The sequence below is a fragment of the Crotalus tigris genome, unplaced genomic scaffold (assembly GCF_016545835.1).
Source record: "Crotalus tigris isolate CLP2741 ecotype Arizona unplaced genomic scaffold, ASM1654583v1 scf7180000023636.1099087, whole genome shotgun sequence".
Lineage (NCBI taxonomy): Eukaryota > Metazoa > Chordata > Lepidosauria > Squamata > Viperidae > Crotalus > Crotalus tigris.
This window is the reverse complement of record NW_024100093.1, coordinates 1080612-1099087: the sequence shown is the minus strand read 5'-3', so window position 1 is coordinate 1099087 and position 18476 is coordinate 1080612. Positions and strand designations below refer to the sequence as shown.

Sequence of the window (18476 nt, the reverse complement as noted above, 5' to 3'; positions counted from 1 at the left end):
AAAACTTATTTTAATTATCAGGCATCACTCTCAGCCAATTAACAAATAAACCTGTTAGTGTAAAATAATAAATGTATTCCTTAAAAGTGTTTAAATGAATTACTATTACTGAAGTTAATTAATGGTTTTATAAATGTAAGTTATTCAGTGACTTAATTCTTTTAATTTTGTTCTGAAAAACTAAGGTCACCTTAAGATTATAGTTTTAAAATCATGAAAGTAAAAAATTATGAAATAAAAAGTATAAAAAAATCAGAAATTTATGAAAATGTGAAGATTAATGATGGAAAGTAGTGATATGTCTCCATTAATGGAACAGTATTGAGGCAATTTTTATGTAGTTCCCTAAGCATCCTTTGGATTCTCCTCTGACAAATTTATTGGAGGTTTGCAGGTTGGTTCCATTTCAAACAGTTGATTTCATTCCATCTGTTAAGCTAATTGAATTTGACTATTCATATCAATTTGGAAAAAAAAGTTGTTTGACTTTCCTATTCAGTTTGATTCAGTTCAAAGATTTGATCAAAGTGACTTTGAATTAAACCTCTGAATAAAAATGTGCTGAGCCTATTAATGTATTCCATAAAATTTTGTAACCTGAGAAGCTCTGTTATTCTGATTTGACATTTAACACTTATGCAGTTGTATATACAGAAAGAGGGAAGTTTTAAAGATAATTCTAGCATTGCTTGTGATATTTGATTCTAGTCAAGTTAAAAGCATACGCCCATGCACACACAGAGTACATGGAGAGAACAGGGTGAATTAAATCTTATCAAAGAGCAATTTTCCACAATGTGTTCAAAATTGAATAATAAAGTCTCATTTAAAGACACTATACAACCATTTGCAGTATTTGATAACCAGTAACGCACAATATTTCTGATACTCTTGTTTGTGTTAATATTTTTATAATCAGATTGCACTCTTTTTTCCAGGGACCCTGAAATCTGGCGTCAGGCTTGTTTGAAGGTTTGGGGCAGGACATGTAATAAAATGGTTCCTTACACCTCGTGGAGGGAAATGTTTGTGAAAAGACCTAGAGTTCGATTTGATGGTAAGAAACAGCAGTGTTGTAATGATAATCAGGAAAGACAGGGGTGGTATAATTGCAGCAGTAGTTCCTGATTGTAAATAGAAAGATTGGTTGGAAATGTGACTGGCGTACACTTGGGACTACTAACAATGATTGGCATTCTAAATATATACTTTGACCTTATAACACAGTCCCACTTAAAGAACACATAATCACCTTTTTAATGACCTCTCACCGAATAGAATAATTGTGATATTTGTGTTTGATGAGATATTCTCTGGGAAGGAACTTTCCAGGAATTGAGAATGAAACCCTCCCGAAAATAATTGCTGTGGCAAGGACACAGCTTTTCTGAATAATAAGTAAATTTTTAATTGAATAAGCATGTTTCAATTGTGTGTGTGTGTATGTATCCAGAAGCTGCATTGCAATAAATAACTGGATCATGGGGAAAAAAAGTTAAAATTAATTGAATTATTTATTAAAATAATTGCTTGTAAATAAAGTGCCCCCATTTGACTTTTTCTGCGTGTGCAAATACAAACCATTCATATGTAAACACTTCTTATGTTGGAAGAAAGACTCTGTTTCTTCCAACAGAAGCAAAAAGGAATAGTACTGTAGAGGAAATGGCAGGAAGGAAAGAAACATTTACAAAAAGAAATGAAGAAAGTGAAATGAGAGGAGGGAAACAAACCAATACAGAGATGAGGCTACAAGGAAGAAAAGACAAGAGAAAGGTTGTAAATAACTCAACAGAAGCCTTTATGCACGAATGCATGAGTTCTAGTAAATTTGAAATGCTTTATTCTCAGCCAAGTATGCCTAGCACCTGTCCTAGTTAGACATTATGCCTATTCTGTATGTGACCATTTCCTCCCATTTAAAGGAGAATAGTGTAAAACTCTACTGGTCCCAATGATCCCATTCTTGCCCTTCACATTTTGAGGTGAGCCTGCTGTGGAGAATGAGAGGAGGAAGAACTACTTATGTAACTCTTGCCTCACTGAGAGTAAGAACTGTATCAGTGTGTAACCGCCAAGGATCCTTTTTCCCCCTCTCCTGTCTCTGTTGAATTCAGTTTATGGTATTATTTGCAGATAGTTGCTTTATGTCTCTCCTACCACCTTTGTTTGTACAACAGTCCAAGTCTTTCCAACTTAAAAATAATAATTTGAAGAAAAAAATCTATCCTGCTTTTAAATGCAGTTATACAGTAATTGCAATAGATGAGATTATAACTGCTAAATGGTGCAAAGAAGATTGAAAATTGTAATAGGCTCTCTGTTTCAGAATCCTAAAATATGTATAATTGTATATTTAAAGTATATATTGATAATAAGCAGGTAACTCCATATTTTACAGGGGTATATATCAGCAAGACAACATACATTCGTCAAGGAGAACAATCTCTTGATGGATTCTATCGGGCATGGCACCAAGTGGACTATTACAGGTATAGCCATTTTAAAATGACTGAGTTACTTACCTCTCTTGCCTTCCTTCCAATGCAGTTTATGTATAAAGCTGCAAACCAAGATATACAGTGAATTCAAATGATTACCTGTACGTAAAAAGTCATGATGGTTTAGGTAACTGGAGCCATGTATTTTGTGACTAAAGTTTATAATTTTGCTTTTAGACATTCCTAAGGTATTTAAAAATTATTAGGAGAAAATTGTGTGGGGATTCCAAACTCTGAATCTTCTATGACTCTCAGGCTATGAATATACAGAGCTAGCTTAAAATATGCAAATTAAATCCTGAAATGAGCTAGTTTTGAATCATAATTGGATACCCTAGTTATTCTTCATTCTGATATCCCACTACTGGAATACTTCCAGTAACAAAACTGGATCATCATAGTTAATCAAATTCTGAGGACATGTTCTTTTGGTGCATGCTGTGATAAGATTCTTTGCATGGTTTCAGAGCTTTTTTCTGATTTCTAATGTTGGGAAAGATGTTTCTTCATTTTATTGTTATCTTTTAATACGTTTTTCTGAACAAACTCAAATTGGAAAAATGTTGAACAACTGTTTTAGGTACTTGAGATTTTTCCCAGATGGCCAAGTAATGATGCTAACAACTCCAGAAGAACCTCAGTCTATTGTTCCTCGATTACGGACTAAAAACACAAGGTATCTTCAACATTTGTAATAAAAAATTATATGGTCCATTGGATCCTGATAACTAGGTAAACAGTAAAGCTACTATCATTTTTCATTGCTTAGATGACTAAATTAAAGAATGCATTGATCAAGTGATTTGAAAATTACACTAAGTTATCTTTAATGAAAGAAAACCATGTTTGAATCTAAAGTTAATTATAATTTCAGTAAGCTCTTTGAATAATAGAGATTTAAGTTAATCATTTTTAATTTAAATCATATTTATTCTAGGACCTAATTTAATATCAGCAATGTTTTTAGTAGCACTTGAATGAATATATTTTCATGAAATGTTTTCCTTCTAAATCTCAGAACTGATGCAATCCTGCTTGGACATTATCGCCTTTCCCAGGATACAGACAATCAAACCAAAGTATTTGCTTTAATGACAAAGAAGAAAGAAGAGGTATTTATATAATGAAATATTAGATGGTCAACAGTAATCAACTGATTGATTAATAGAACAAGAAAGCAATAAATATTGTACTTTAGGATCATTTGTTAAATAAAAATATAACTTTGGAGTAGTTCTTTCTACAAAATACTCTCTCCAGATGTTCTTCTTAAACTCTGAATTTAAAGGAAACTACTTTTAGGTGTAATTTTTTTTTTTAAATTTGGAAGAGTTCAAAAACAAAATTCCTGAGGAAAGTACATCCAGAAGATAGTGAAATATAAGAATTCTGTATCCATCTTTAGACATTGTTTTATAATTTTAATTGCTCTGTTTCCTGCTGCCCTGAACCAACAAAGGCAAGCTATAGGTTTAAAGAGAAGACTGATTATTTGACAATATATATGGATTTTCTTTTTCCTAAATCTAGAGGCATAGAAGGTTGGAATTAAGGGCTAGAAGGTGAACAAGAAAAGATTGAAAGAAAATGTTGAAAGCTGAAGGGGAAATTGAAGGTTAGGAATAGTAGAAATTAATAAAAAGCCTTTCCCAGTTTTCTACCACTCAATAATTTTTATAGATTCTTAATATTTTCACTATCAACATTTAAAAGTCTAGTTTTAGAAGTAAGATACTTATATTATCTTTAACAGGTTATATTTTATATTATTCACTGTAGAAAAATACACTTTATTATAAACACACAATATGTTTTTTGTCTAAATGAAAATCAGCATTCATAGTATCATAGAAGATATATTTTTCTTCATCAATTTCTTCTAGGAGTCTATAAATGCTAATTTTCATTCAGACAATAAAAATGTTCTGGTGTTATAATTTCTCACAATAGGGTCATTGTGTTTTGAGTTTATACATTAACATAGAAGATTGCTGATTGGGGTTGATTTGTACCAGAATTTTTGAAGAAATGAAAATGTCTTTGAAATGTAACGTTTTATCTTTTAACTCTAGGGTACAGATTCAGTAGCTATCTTTTGCTGCATATTCTTGACAGCCTATTCCTTTCTTGTTTGTTATGTAGAAACCAATTGACTATCACAAGTTCAGATATTTCTGTCGTGTCCCTGTGCAAGAAACTGATCACAGTTTTCATCTAGGGTTACAGCTGAATTCCAGTGGCCGTCAGAAATTTAATAAACTCATTTGGATTCATCATTCTTGCCACATAACGTACAAGTAAGGTTTTTTTTTTTCAAATGTTATAAAAAACTTTAAAAGTCCTTGAAACCTAATCTTTCAGTCCTACCTAATAAAAGATACTTACTTACTTTCTTTTTTACAAGTTTTTTTATGCCCATTTACAAGACTTGGCAACAGAAGGAATCATATGGATGTCTACAGCCCATAATCATACCACTTATATAATAAGAAATGTCTGTATCACTACAGTTTAAACTAGGAGCCTGTAAGATTAGTTAATTTTGTAACATAAAAATAAATGCAAGTATCTGAAAGGTGAGATTTGCCCATATATCACATTGTTTCTAGTTGTTTTCATCCAACTGGCCAAACAAATATTGCCAGCAGAATAGAGTGATGGAGGAATTTGATGGTACATAAATGTGTAGGAAGAAGAAGGGGAAATTCCATTGAATGACTTAAAGTCCTTTTGTAATTAGATGGTGTCCATAACTTCCAGTTTGAAATGTTTGCTAGATACTTTGTCTCATAGATGAAGCAGAATACTGATTTTAATTTCTTAGGCAAATAAATCTAATTCAGTCAACAATATTGAACAAATCAGACGAGGGATATCAAACATCAAAAACATTTGCCAGACTATCTCATTTCTTTACATGAACAATTTGAAACTCTATAGAAAAACACCATCCAAAATTGAATTGCTACTTAACACTGGATGAAGACAATCATTACAAATATCTGGGCATCCTTCAAGTTGATAACTTCAAGCTTCACTGAAGTCAAGAAGAAGTGAAGAAGATCTGAAAATCTAAACTCAGTGAAGGAGACACCATCAAGGCACGTGGGCAATTCCAGTCACTAGAGCAGAACTAAAATGCTGGGTTAATTCTGGCTGCACAAGACCAAGCCTTAAAAACAAATGCATGCAAAACCAGAATTGAGAAAGAAGCTAATGCCCTCTCTGCAAAAAAGCTGAAGAAAAAGTGGACTACCTAATTGTTGCAAGAATGTTGTACACACCAATTATAAACAGCATGTCAAAGTAGCAACAATAGTGCATTGCAATATCTGCAAAAATATCATTTGCCTGCAAGCAAGAACTGGTGGGACCGTACAATAGACAAAGTAATAAAATATGAAGAAGGTAAAGTGCTCTCGGACTTTAAGATTCAAACAGACAGATACATGCTGCATAAAATCCCAGACTTAACAATTGTCGGTAACAAAGACAAAAAAATCTGGATATTGGATGCTGTGGCCAAAGAAAAAATAATGTCAATAGTAATAGATGTCTTGGGTGCAGTTGCAAACATTACAAAAGGCAGCTTTATTTGGAACAGCTTATGTCCTGCAACAATATCTTTATCACTATCAAACAACAACCTCTGCCTATCCCAGTTCCTTGGGAAGGACTTGATAGATAGATTAAAATATCAAATCCAGAATAAACGTGCTGACTGTATGACCAACCGTAATAATAAATATATGTTGTGCCCAACTCTCAGTGACTCTAGTTTATAAATTGTTAAAACATTTAAAACAAGAAAAAAAAAACAAAAAATGAATAAAGATAACAAAAATGACAAAATGTGATGAGAACAGTGGATAAAGGGGGCTTCAGTTACCCTTGTCAAAGGCCTGGGTGAAAACCACTTCGGGTTCCTTTGAAACACTAAAATGGGAGCCATTCAGATTTCAGGGAAAACATCATTCCAGAGAGCTGGAGCTGCTACAGAGAAGGTGGGCTTCTGAGATCTTGATAGTTGACATTGTTTAATTGAACCTGGAGTATGCCTACCCTGCCAGATCAGATAAACAGATACTAAATTAAACAAATTAGTATGATATTCTTGTTGAATTATTTTGAAGTATTTTAATAATTTGCAGATTATTCTACTAATCATTGGCATCAGAAAGTGGCATTCATGTCTCAAAGTCTCTTCTAACCATGAAAATTCCTATACAACCTTTTTTTTTTTTTTTTGCAGTATAGCTATATATTTCATGTATTATTTTGGAACCGTGCGGTTTTGTTTTTTTTCTCAATAAAGCCTTAAGATCTGCAAACATTGGGGTCAAATTCCAATTTCCATAGCCATATATGTAAAAGTGCTCTGGTTTCAAGTAAAAAATCTTCTTACATAGGATGCAAAGAGAATAGGTACAAGTTATATTATTCAAGGCAGTTCTTTTCCTTTTAGGCAAGGAATAAGTCAGGTTTATCACTTTTTTCTTTTTTTTAGGTCTACTGGTGAGACAGCAGTCTCTTCTTTTGACATTGACAAGATGTACACCCCTTTGTTCTTTGCACGAGTGAAGAGCTTTACTGCAGTTTCAGAACGGCCTCTCTGAGAAGCTCATGTTTCTTGCATGAAAGAAATTACAGCAAACAACACTTAAGTTATAAATGTGAGTGTGTCTGTGTGTGTGCGTGTGTGTATGGATGGATGTGTGTTTGTGTGTGTGTGTGTGTATACAGACGTGAACACAGACATTATATATATATATATATATGAATTTTATTTTAAAATTGGGAGATCTTTTTGGAAGAATATATACTGGAAATACATTTGATTTAGGGTGGCAGGGTTATCTTTCTGGTTTTGATGTCAAATTTACATTTTATTTTAAAATTGTTTATGTTGTGAAAAGACTTTGTAAGATACAAGGCATTTTTTGCCATCTCATTTTATGAGCAAAATTTATAAGCTGTTCTCTTTACAAAGTAAGGCTTCATCTGCCTATGCACCTTAAGTTCAGGAATTGTTATAAACATACTGCTGTACATAAAACATTGTGTGTGTGCTTGGGGAAGGCTCAAAATGTGAAGAATTTGTCCTGCATCTGTGCGTGGCCTATAAATGTATAATAGAAATTCATGTATTGGGATTACCTTTCAGGAAGAGATGCTGATTTCAGTATAAATTACAGCTTTATGAGAAAAAAAAAGGGGGAAAGGAGAAGGTGAAAGTTCAGCTTCAGATATCAACATCTTTTTTTTTTAAAGAATTACTTGGTTTTAAATAATCATAATAGTCACTTCAGAAGTTACTAGGTTTTGAGTTGATGATCACAGGACAGCCACATTGCTGCATTGATTGCGTTTGTCTTCTAGATCCAGGAAGTGAACACTAAAGTGTATCATCTGAATTCTCTTATGCAAACAAACAGGGCTGCATTTTGTATTGTTTTGTTTTTAGCTCATCTGCTAACTGCTAAAAATGCTGTACACCTCTTGGGTGTTTTGTAACATTTAACCTTTTCTTTTGGGATGCCTACAGATGTTCAGGTACTGTGTGCTGCTTCTCCTGTGTATGTAATTTGGGAATTGGATGCGACTGCTGTATTTCACCTATCATAAATATGTATTTACTCATACAACTCACTGTTCTAAATGTTTTCCTTTTACCAAGTTGTGTTTTTTTATTTTATTGGGAGGGGGGCATATGGATGAAATAAAGGTTACTTTGTTTGAAGTACCAAAATCTCTTTTGTTTGCCATACTGAGTGCCAGTTACCAGCCAGCCTGCGGAAAAATCAGCCAAAGGCCATAATGAAAGTAATAAAGACTGCAGGACCAATAAGCCGTTTGCACTGAATGCCATCAGTCCCTAAGGCAGCGGTTCTCAACCTGTGGGTCGCGACCCCATTTGGGGTCGAACGACCATTTTACGGGGGTCGCCAAACAACATGATCCGCCATTTTTTTGTCAGCCGGCGCAGGGGGTGGTGCCATGCATGCGCGTGGCGCAGGGGGGCACCACTGCGCATGCGCACGGTGCAGGGGGCAGCGCCATGCATGTGCTCCACGCAGGGTGGTGCATGGTGGCGCGCGCATGCGTGCCGCGCAGGGGGTGCCGCCGCGCCTGCGCGCTGCCTGCTTATGTCCGGGGTTGCCGTATAAAAAGGTTGAGAACCACTGCCCTAAGGGAACTAACTTGTTAGGAAGATTGGGGAAGAAGCCTGGTGAGTTGAACAGATATAGGGCTAAGGGGAATAAGGCGGTGAGAGAATTAGCAGGTACATGTGCCATGTAGAGGAAGAGGGTAAGGCACGCTAGCCATGGCCTCCTCAGTTTCTAAGATTTCTCTAGGTTTTGTCTTGGCTGAAATCCAGACCAACCAAACGGATGGCATATTTTGATTCAGCCGAATTATTATTTGTCAAACTCGGTCGCATCATGTGACGTATCGTGACGTATCACAATATTTTTTGCCTTTGCGGAATCAGATAGGTGTGGCCCTAACATGCATTTGGCCCGCGGGCTGCCAGTTTGATACCCCTGCTCTAAAGGGTTCAACTGAATCACCATCCCTCAGTGTGTTTGTTTTGTGTGCGGCACAAATAACACTTTCTGTATACTTCTACTTAAAAATGCACATCTACAGACATTTTTACAAAACAAAGCAACATTTTAGCCTATGGATCTCGATATGGCCTATGGATGCACAATAGGTAACAATTCTATCTGTAATTAATATACCCAATATATACATTAGCTATTTGGTAATTGCTTGAAAAAGAAAGCACAAGAAACGACAGCCAATCAGTTTTTAAAATTCCCAATAACAAAAAATTACCTATTGTATAAAAAGTATGTCATAGGACATTGGCACATTGAATAACTGAAATAAAGTTCACTGTTTGAATACTTGAAATAGCTACTATTAGCTTGGAATATTTTCCTTTATTTTGTGCATTCCTACTGTCACTTTCAAAGAGAACTGACAAGCTTCATATTTAGGCTGTTTCACCTTATACAGCTATCGCCATCAAGGTTTGTTTTTTTAAAACAATCTAGGCAGTTGCAACTTACACCATCATTTCTGACCTAGTTTCTGTATCAATGGAAAATAGTTCCTGACTATTTTTTTGTTGTGTTGTACCTTTTAAAGCCTTTTTTGGCAACTGGAACTGTTGGATGAGGTCTTAGAGACTGATAAAAAAATATCTAAAGGCAAAACGTGTAGCCTGGTAAATATGAAGACCATTTTGAGACGAAGCACTGCCAACTTGCACGCACGTAGTGCAGGTCACACCTAAATGTATCTCACAAAAGATTTAGCCATCTCCAGTGACTTTTTTGATTAAGATACAATACATCGATCAATGCATCAGTTTGTATTCAGAGTACAAAGTTCTCATGATCGGCACGTGGGCTTGTGCCACTGATCATTTTAGGTCAGTGTATTTGCTTTCCCCTATCTTCTGAATCTCCTACTGTTCCAAGATTGACAGTTGACCAAATGATCAAATTGGGAGGGAAAAGGACAAAGACTGAAAAGAGTGGTAGGGCTGGAAATGCCTGCTCCTAAATGAAGTGAGTGACCCTGACTCTTAGAGGTCTGGGATGAAGGAGCCCTGATTTTTGCCACTGCTATCGGATGACCCTACAGGATAATAAAAACAATAAGCTGGTAAGTTTTGGACCTTTTTTATTGCAAAATAAAAAAAATACAGAATAATCATGAAAAATTATTCAGCAACAAAACTGACACTCTATCAGAATGACATTTTTACAAGTGAAAATAATGTTTTTGTATGCTTCACTGCTACATGTTACCAGAACTATTTATTAATATGAAGTATTTCTTAAAATCATGTTTGTATAGCTATCTCACTGATGACAAAATAATGTGTTTTGAAATAAAATATCTGGGGGAAAAATAATGCCTCATTGGAATGTGTTCTGGAAAATGGAACCATAGGGCTCTTAGCAGCACTCTGATTAAGTTTCTGTTATATCAAATGGTTTGTTCTTGAAAATTTCAGGTCAATTTTTACTGCTACAGCTCCAGTTCTTTGTTTTTTTAAAATAAGTGTAATTAAAATCAGTCTTGTTTGTGGCCCAACAGATAGGACTTTATTTAACTGTAGAATAAGAATAGAGTAGAATTAGAATTAGAATTAGAATAGAATAGAATAGAATAGAATAGAATAGAATAGAATAGAATAGAATAGAATAGAATAGAATAGAATAGAACTTTGGAGGTCTTCTAGTCCAACCCCCTGCTCAAGCAGGAGAACCTGTACCATCTCAGACAAGTGACTCTCTAGTCCAGTGTTTCTCAACCTTGACAATTTTAAGGCATGTGGACTTCAACTCCCAGAATTCCACAGCCAGCATTGCTGGCTGTGGAATTCTGGGAGTTGAAGTCCACATGCCTTAAAATTGTCAAGGTTGAGAAACACTGCTCTAGTCTATTCTTAAAAACCTCCAGTGATGGAGCGCCCACAATTTCTGAAGGCCAGCTGTTCCACTGGTTAATTGTCCTCACTGTAATGAAGTTTCTCCTTAATTCCAGGTTGCTTCTCTCTTTGATCAGTTTCCAACCATTGTTTCTTGCCCTTCCCTCTGGTGCTTTAGAGAATAATTTGACCCCCTTTTCTTTGTGGCAGCCTCTCAAATACTGGAATACTGCTATCATGTCACCCCTATTTCTTCTTTTCTTTAGACTAGCCAAACCCTGTAATGAAGAGTTTCAGGCTCCATGATCCCTCAAGTGGGCCTCCTGCTAATTTTAGATCTTTAGAGGTATTTCCTAATCTACCTTCATCTGCTTCACATTTGATCTTAGGACATACTAATATGACTTAGCACTGGCCAAATTTGGCAGATGATAGTTGCTTGCAGGGGGCCTTTGTAGCAAAGATAATTAGATTCAAGTATGACTAATCACCTTTTTATGTGTGCACAATACTTATGACACATGCTAAAAGGGGACAGAGCTTTAATAATGTCAGGCCCAGTCCAAAAAAGATGTAGAACAATCTTGGCAAAATTTGGTTATTTGCTCACACAAAGAGATAGAATCTTGCCAGCCTAAATCCTTACTACTCTCATCCTAACGGATATACCCTAGGACAGGGGTAGGCAACCTCGGCTCTTTTATGACTCATGGACTTCAACTCCCAGAATTCCTGAGCCAGCATAGCTGACTTAGGAATTCTGGGAGTTGAAGTCCATAAGTCATAAAAGAGCCGAGGTTGCCCACCCCTGCCCTAGGACATTCTAGGGAGTAGCTATCCTGACTTTCTTCCTCTGGCTCCTATCCAGCTCTGGGATGTGTTGTCTTTTGTCTCATCCCCCTCCTTGGATGTGTTCCCTCCTTGCTGGGAAACTGCCACTTTACTACAATCCATCACTTCCCCCTTTGTCAGCACCATCCATTACATCTGGTCTGGTTGCAGCTGCAGATACCTGCTCATCTGCTACACCTCTTTTATAAATGTGTTGGCTTAAAGTCTTAAAGCCTTTAGTAACAGAACTGAAAACACTGAAAAAACAGTGGAATAAAAGTTTTGAATAACCCTAAGAAAATTAAGTATAATTTTTCAAAGGAAAAAAAAACAGATTAGTTCACTCACTAAGGCTGCAAAGTCGAAATGTTTATGATATAGCAAGAAAGCATGGCCAGTCCAAAATACTTTCCTCTAGACCACCAGTGGGCAGAACAGATCATCGGCCTACTTGTGCTACTACATTGGGCATATGGGCAATGAGGCTAAGGAGGAGTGCCACCCTAACTGTTTAAAGGTGGGACATTTTAAGGAAAGGCTTTGAGCATCACCCTTAACTGTTCTCTTTAGTGTCTGGCAGGGCAGGGAAGGGTAAGGTAGATGAGGGGCATGCAACAGTTGTTTAGTGCCTTATGCAGTTATCAGTGCCTTATGCAGGTAGCTGTGCTATCTCACAGCTGCTTGGCTCCTGTTACTTGTTAGCTGCCCTATTTATAAACATGGGTCTAGCAGTCTCCTTCTGAAAGAGTGTTAAACCTTGAGCAAAAGATTTCCAGATCACAGGAAGGACATGAGATTAAGTGGCTTTGAGGTCTATGTCTCTTTCTTTCTTTCTTTCTTTCTTTCTTTCTTTCTTTCTTTCTTTCTTTCTTTCTTTCTTTCTTTCTTTCTTTCTTTCTTTCTTTCTTTCTTTCTTTCTTTCTTTCTTTCTTTCTTTCTTTCTCTTATCAGCCCCCAGCCCATTACAAATAAGGATATATAGCTGGATGTCACAATAAAATAGATTACAGAGCTGATTTGTAATAAATATTATACATTGCCAGTAGATGGCAGTCTATGATTTAGAGACACCTAATATAACTGCTCAGCAGCATTCCTTGGTCAGCTTGATGCCTTGGAACAGAACCCAGAATAACAAGGTTGGAAGGGAGCTTGGAGGTCTTCTAGTCCAACCCTCTGCTCAGGCAGGAGATCCTATACCATTCCAGACAAATAGCTGTCCAATCTCGTCTTTAAAACTTCCTGTGTTGAAGCATTTGCAGCTTTTGGAGGCAAGCTGTTCCACTGATCGATTGTGCTGTCACAATCGATCAGTGGTTTTAAAGTTGCTTCTCTCCTTGATTACTGTAGTTTCCATTCTCGTCCTGCCTTCTGGTGCTTTGGAGAATAGGTTGTCCCCCTCTTCTCTGTGGCAGCCTCTCAAACATTGGAACACTGCTATCATGTCACCCTTAGTCCTTCTTTTCACTAGTCTAGATATACAAATTCCTGCAACTGTTCTTCATATGTTTTAACTTCCAGTCCTCTAACCACATTTGTCGCTCTTCTCTGCACAATTTCTAGAGTCTCAACTTCTTTTTTGTATCATGGTGACCAAAACTGGAGTCAGTATTCCAAGTATGTTCTTACCAAAGCAATATAAAGCTAACACTTCACATGATCTTGATTTCCTCTGCTGATGAGGCAGTGTAGGACTGCATTGGCATTTTTGGCAGCTGCAGCACACTGCTGGCTCATATTTAAGTGGTTGTCATTAGGATTCCTAGATCCCACTCACAATTACTGCTGTTGAGCAAGGTGCCTCTCATTCTATACCTGTGTATTTGTTTTTTCTTGCCTAAGAGTAAAATCTTCTAGAACTATTTTTTTTAACATGACAAAAAGAAATCATGAAATACACAGTAATAATCATGCCAACTGAATTTGATAAAAATTTAAATTTTAGTTTATATATAAATTAAATAATTGCACTCCTTCTGTCAAGCCCCACTTTTTTGAGATACAACCCAAGGCTCAGAATGGTTTTTAACCCACAAAGATGCACACATCTAATAAGGATGCATTGTTGTCGTTATGAGCAAACCATATTTTTAAATCATAGTTGATTAGAATGCCCTTAGCTTGTCCTGCCAATGTTCGTGGAGGTGTGGTTTCCTTCTCAGTAGTTCCTTCATTAGGATATTGTTTTCCGTTTGTCTGGTGTTAGTCCCTGCTTAATCCTTAAGGAGAAAAACATACCCCCACCAACACTGGCAGGGAAACTACTATATATAAACAAACATCAAACACTGGTGATGTTACTCAGTCAGGTAATGAAACGTCTGCAATCAAACAACCAAGCTCAGAGAGCACTCAGGACTCCAAAGAAAGTTCTGTGCTTGCAATACTTGGTAAACCACTATCCACTTTGCCAGACTCTAAGAAAGCCATCACAAAGACGTTAATTATTCTTCATTGTGCAGGCTATGGTCTCCTGAGAATTTAAACCCTAAAGCAGTTCTTTTGGTACTCTTTTGAAATCCCAAGGAAGCTAGCTCTACCATTCCCTTGTTATATACAATTAACAGGTAGAATCCAAAGCAGTGATGGCGAACCTATGGCAGGCGTGCCAGAGGCGGCACTCAGAGCCCTCTCTGTTGGCACGCGCGCCACTACCGCCAGCAGCAGGTCCATCAGGCTGCCACCACCGCCTGGAGCAGGAGCCCCACCCAGCACAAAGGAGGCAAAGCGGCCGACTAGCAAGATCTAGGAAAGGTGGTAGAGCAGAGGTCACCAACCATTGTCGATTGGTGGACTGGAAGAAAAGGGAGGGGGAAGCATTTTACATGCATGCGCGTACGGGGCTACGAGCATGGACACACTGCAAATGGGGTGGGGCTAATGCCTGCGTGACACTCACTAGCCCTGCCCCGTTCTTACATGATACAGAGCCTTGTATCTGCACCCTGCGATGTGGCGACAGCTGTTTTTGCACCTTGCAGCACAGTGGCCCATTTTTGCACCCCCGGTTTTTGCGTGTCAGAGGCGGCACTCAGAGATGCCTCCCTGCCCCCCCTGAGGGCACCACAATGCTGATGTGGCCCTGGCACTTTGCAATAAATAAGTGGGTTTTGGGTTGCGGTGTGGGCACTCGGTCTCTAAAATGTTTGTCATCATTGATCTAAAGTTTATATACTGTCTCTGTTCTTGTGACCTCTAATCATAGAAATAATCAAGTTAATTTGAGATGATTGTAATAAAAGATCAAATCAGATTTTCATTTTACTTCAGAGTAAATTGTGGGATGCAGGTGAACACGAAAGGATGAAGCAGGAATCACACAGGAGATACTTGAACAACTGATTTTTTTTTTAAAAAAAACAAAACTTCAGAGATTGCATTTGAAAACGGGGAGTGGGTTGGAGAAAAAGAAGCATGCTATAGACTCACTTGTATAGATGGGCATGTGTACACATGCACACACACATATATATATACAAACAACATACAATACTTTAACTACTTTCTTCTTCTCTGTAAGGTTGCTTATTAAAGGCAATGGCTGGAAAAATCTAGTTAAACCTGAAAAGCCAAGAAAATATGAAGAGAAGAGATGAATGTTTGCCTGGGTATGTGACAAAACAGAGATGATTTCAATCTGGTTTTTCTTCTTTGTTTGGAGTTCTAATTAAAAGCCCTTTTTATGATATAATATATATGGGATAGTAAATATAAGTGTGTATGATTATCATATTTTTGAAAGTAAAATTTCTTCCTAGAGGCAGACTTTTTTTAATGTTAACAGATTACGATCTCTAAGTTATGAAAAATTGTCATTTTAACACCTCAGGCTAAAAACTGGCATCCAATAAAACATTCTCCTGATTCCTATGTAGAAGAGTTCAGTATTAAATAACTTTGCTTGCTAAGTGTACTTAAGGATGCTTTCTCTGGGCAGGATCGCATCCAAGGCTTTCTTTTCCCTCTTCCCCGTTAAGCCTCAAAAGACTGCTAAACTCGAAAGTTTCTTAATATTTCAGAACTAGGTTGATACAAAACTTTGGACTGGTCAAGAATAGGGGATGATACTCCAAATTCCCACTTAGCCACGAAGCAGCCTACTTTAATTCCCCTTATTTCTCTCTGTCAGTTTGTGTGCTGCTTCATAATATTAAGGAACCAATACTTGAGTCTTACTAGTATTTAAGCAGAAATATGACAGTTATAGATGATCCCTCAACTTGGATCTGGCTAAGCCAGTAAGAACAGCAAGTTACAGGCTGTAAATATAAATGATTTTATGTCCTTGAAAATTTCTATTTATGCCAGCTGTCCTCAGGAAAAGATCGATTGAGTAGATTATGCAGCGAAAGATACTTTCCAAATAGCTTACAAATAATACACAAGTTAGAGTAACTGGTTAAGGAGGAAAAAACTCAGTCCAGGTACATCAGACAAACTCTAGACCAGTGGTTCTCAACCTGTGGGTCGGGACCCCATTTGGGGTCGAATGACCATTTCACGGGGGTTGCCAAACAACGCAGTCCGCCATTTTTTCCCCCTTTTCCTTAGCTGTGCTACTCCCTTTTATTCTATTGGCTTTTGAAAGCCAATAGAATAGACTCTCTTGAATAGAGAGAGCTGAGCCCGCCAAAAGTCCCATTCTGCAAACGGTGCTGCACCAGTTGAGTAGTCCTCGACTTACGACCGGTTGAGTAGTCCTCGACTTACGACCGGTTGGGGGTCGCGGCATTAAAAAGGTTGAGAATCACTGCTCTAGACAAAGCAGCTTTTGAGGCCACCATAGAAAAGAGACTCATAAGCTTGGATGTGTTCTGCACAGGCAAAATTTAAATTATTAGAATCATAGAATTGTAGAACAGAAGGGACTACTAAGATATCTAGTCCATCTCTCTACAATGTACTGAAAAACCATGAAACCATCTTTGAGAGGTTACTATCCATCCTATTCTTACAAACCTCCGGATTCCATAGGTGAACTGTTCCACTATTGTACAGATGTTACCATCAGGAAGTTTATTTATTTATTTATTCATTTGTATCCAGCCTTTATTATTTTTATAAATACCTCTAATGCTCTTCCCTTCTCCTATTTTCCCCTCAACAGCCCTGTGAAGTGGGTTGGGCTGAGAGAGAGTGACTGGCCCAAAGTCACCCAGCTGGGTTTCATGCCTAAAGTGGGACTAGAACTCACAGTGTCCTGGTTTCTAGTTTGGTGCCTTAATCATTAGACCTAACTGGCTCTCCTTATGTTTAAAAGAAAACTAGGTAGCTGCCCTTACACCCATTATAGCTGGTTCTTTTTTCTATGGCTACGGAAAATAGTTCATGATCATCATCCTGTAAACTTCCCTTAGACACCTAAACATGGTCATCATGTCACCCCTATTTAGTCTCTCTCTCTCTCTCTCTCTCTCTCTCTCTCTCTCTCTCATCTATCTGTCTATCTATCTATCTATCTATCTATCTATCTATCTATCTATCTATCTATCTATCTACCATCTATCTATCTATGTTAATTAAATGTATTTGCCGCTCTCCAAAAATTCCACATTCCTTCAAACATTCTTCATTATTAGCCTTTCCTTTGCACTTTGGAATGAAATATTAGCCATGTAAATTTAATTCATCAAAACAAATAAGTATTCATTAGGAAAGAAGTTTCTTCTCTGCAAAAGAACTCTGCAAAGGCATTCCTATCAACTATCATTTAAAAATACGGTTTGCTCATAACGACAACAACAATACATCCTTATTAGCTGGGTACATCTTTGTGGGTTAAAGATCATTCTGAGCCTTGGGCCGCATCTCAAAAAAGTGGGCCTTGACAGGAGAAGTACAATTATTTCACTTATATATAAACTAAAATTTAAAATTTTATCAAATTCAGTTGGCGCCACTCTTACAGTGTATTTCATGCTTTCTGTCATGTAAAATAAAAGAATACTGTGCATAATTAGTGACAACCTTTGGATAGCTTTTGGGGGAGGGGTCACCCAAGGCTGGGGGAGGGGTTTGCATGAGGCCCTTGTGCCTTAAGAGATGACTCTCTAATCTACCTGGTGATTTTCAAAATATTTTTTTTTAAGGGTTATAAATTGGGTCAATAGGATTATCTCCAGAGTACTGAAGAAAGCCTACAGCAACTGAAGTCCTTGCTTAAGGCCAGTCTGCAGGGGCATGGCAATAGTTTAAGGACATTGGAATGAGGACCTTTTGTCCTTGGGTTGTATTTCTAGCCACTTTACTGTGACAGTCTCCTAGACCTGCTATACTAAAAACTAACCAACCAACAAACCTGTCACTATTTCTCCATCACCTTGACCAACCTGATGGAACAGGGCACTTAAAACCTCTGATTTTCTGTATAGCTGTTGCTCTATTGACATGAAGAGATAATGATCTATAGCTCATGGTCCTGTATGACCCGAATATCACCACGGGCTCTGATCTGTCTCACTTTGGCTGATCTCAGAAAAGCTAAGCAGAACAGGTCTTGATGAGGACTTGAAGGGAAGGCCACGCATCTTCTGGGGCCCCAGGCAGACAGGAAGTTGACGAAACATACCAGCAGACATAGAGAAAGCATTTGCCCATTGATTTATCTGGACATGTCTTGGTGATCTCCAAAAGATGAGTTGAAACGGAGGAAATGTTTACCTTCTGAAAAGGTTGCAATGCATCTCTTGACC

General features: G+C 37.3%; 1 protein-coding gene across 1 annotated transcript; it reads left to right on the top strand.

Moving 5' to 3' along the window:
• Nucleotides 1-168: 168 nt before the first annotated feature.
• On the top strand, nucleotides 169-8244 carry LOC120297569 (F-box only protein 9-like). Its single transcript, XM_039320341.1, has 6 exons — nucleotides 169-1057; nucleotides 2402-2492; nucleotides 3082-3177; nucleotides 3520-3613; nucleotides 4644-4798; nucleotides 7009-8244. Exons 1-6 carry the CDS (start codon nucleotides 997-999, stop codon nucleotides 7115-7117), a joined length of 606 nt encoding a protein of 201 aa, XP_039176275.1. The 5' UTR covers nucleotides 169-996; the 3' UTR covers nucleotides 7118-8244.
• The last annotated feature ends 10232 nt before the right edge of the window (nucleotides 8245-18476 follow it).

Excerpts from the sequence above, each read along its gene's own strand:
- LOC120297569 (XM_039320341.1), top strand. The coding sequence starts at position 997 with ATGGTTCCTTACACCTCGTGGAGGGAAATGTTTGTGAAAAGACCTAGA. Across the intron at positions 1,058-2,401 it reads ACCTAGAGTTCGATTTGATG|GGGTATATATCAGCAAGACA; the intron begins GTAAGAAACAGC and ends CATATTTTACAG. Across the intron at positions 4,799-7,008 it reads TCTTGCCACATAACGTACAA|GTCTACTGGTGAGACAGCAG; the intron begins GTAAGGTTTTTT and ends TCTTTTTTTTAG.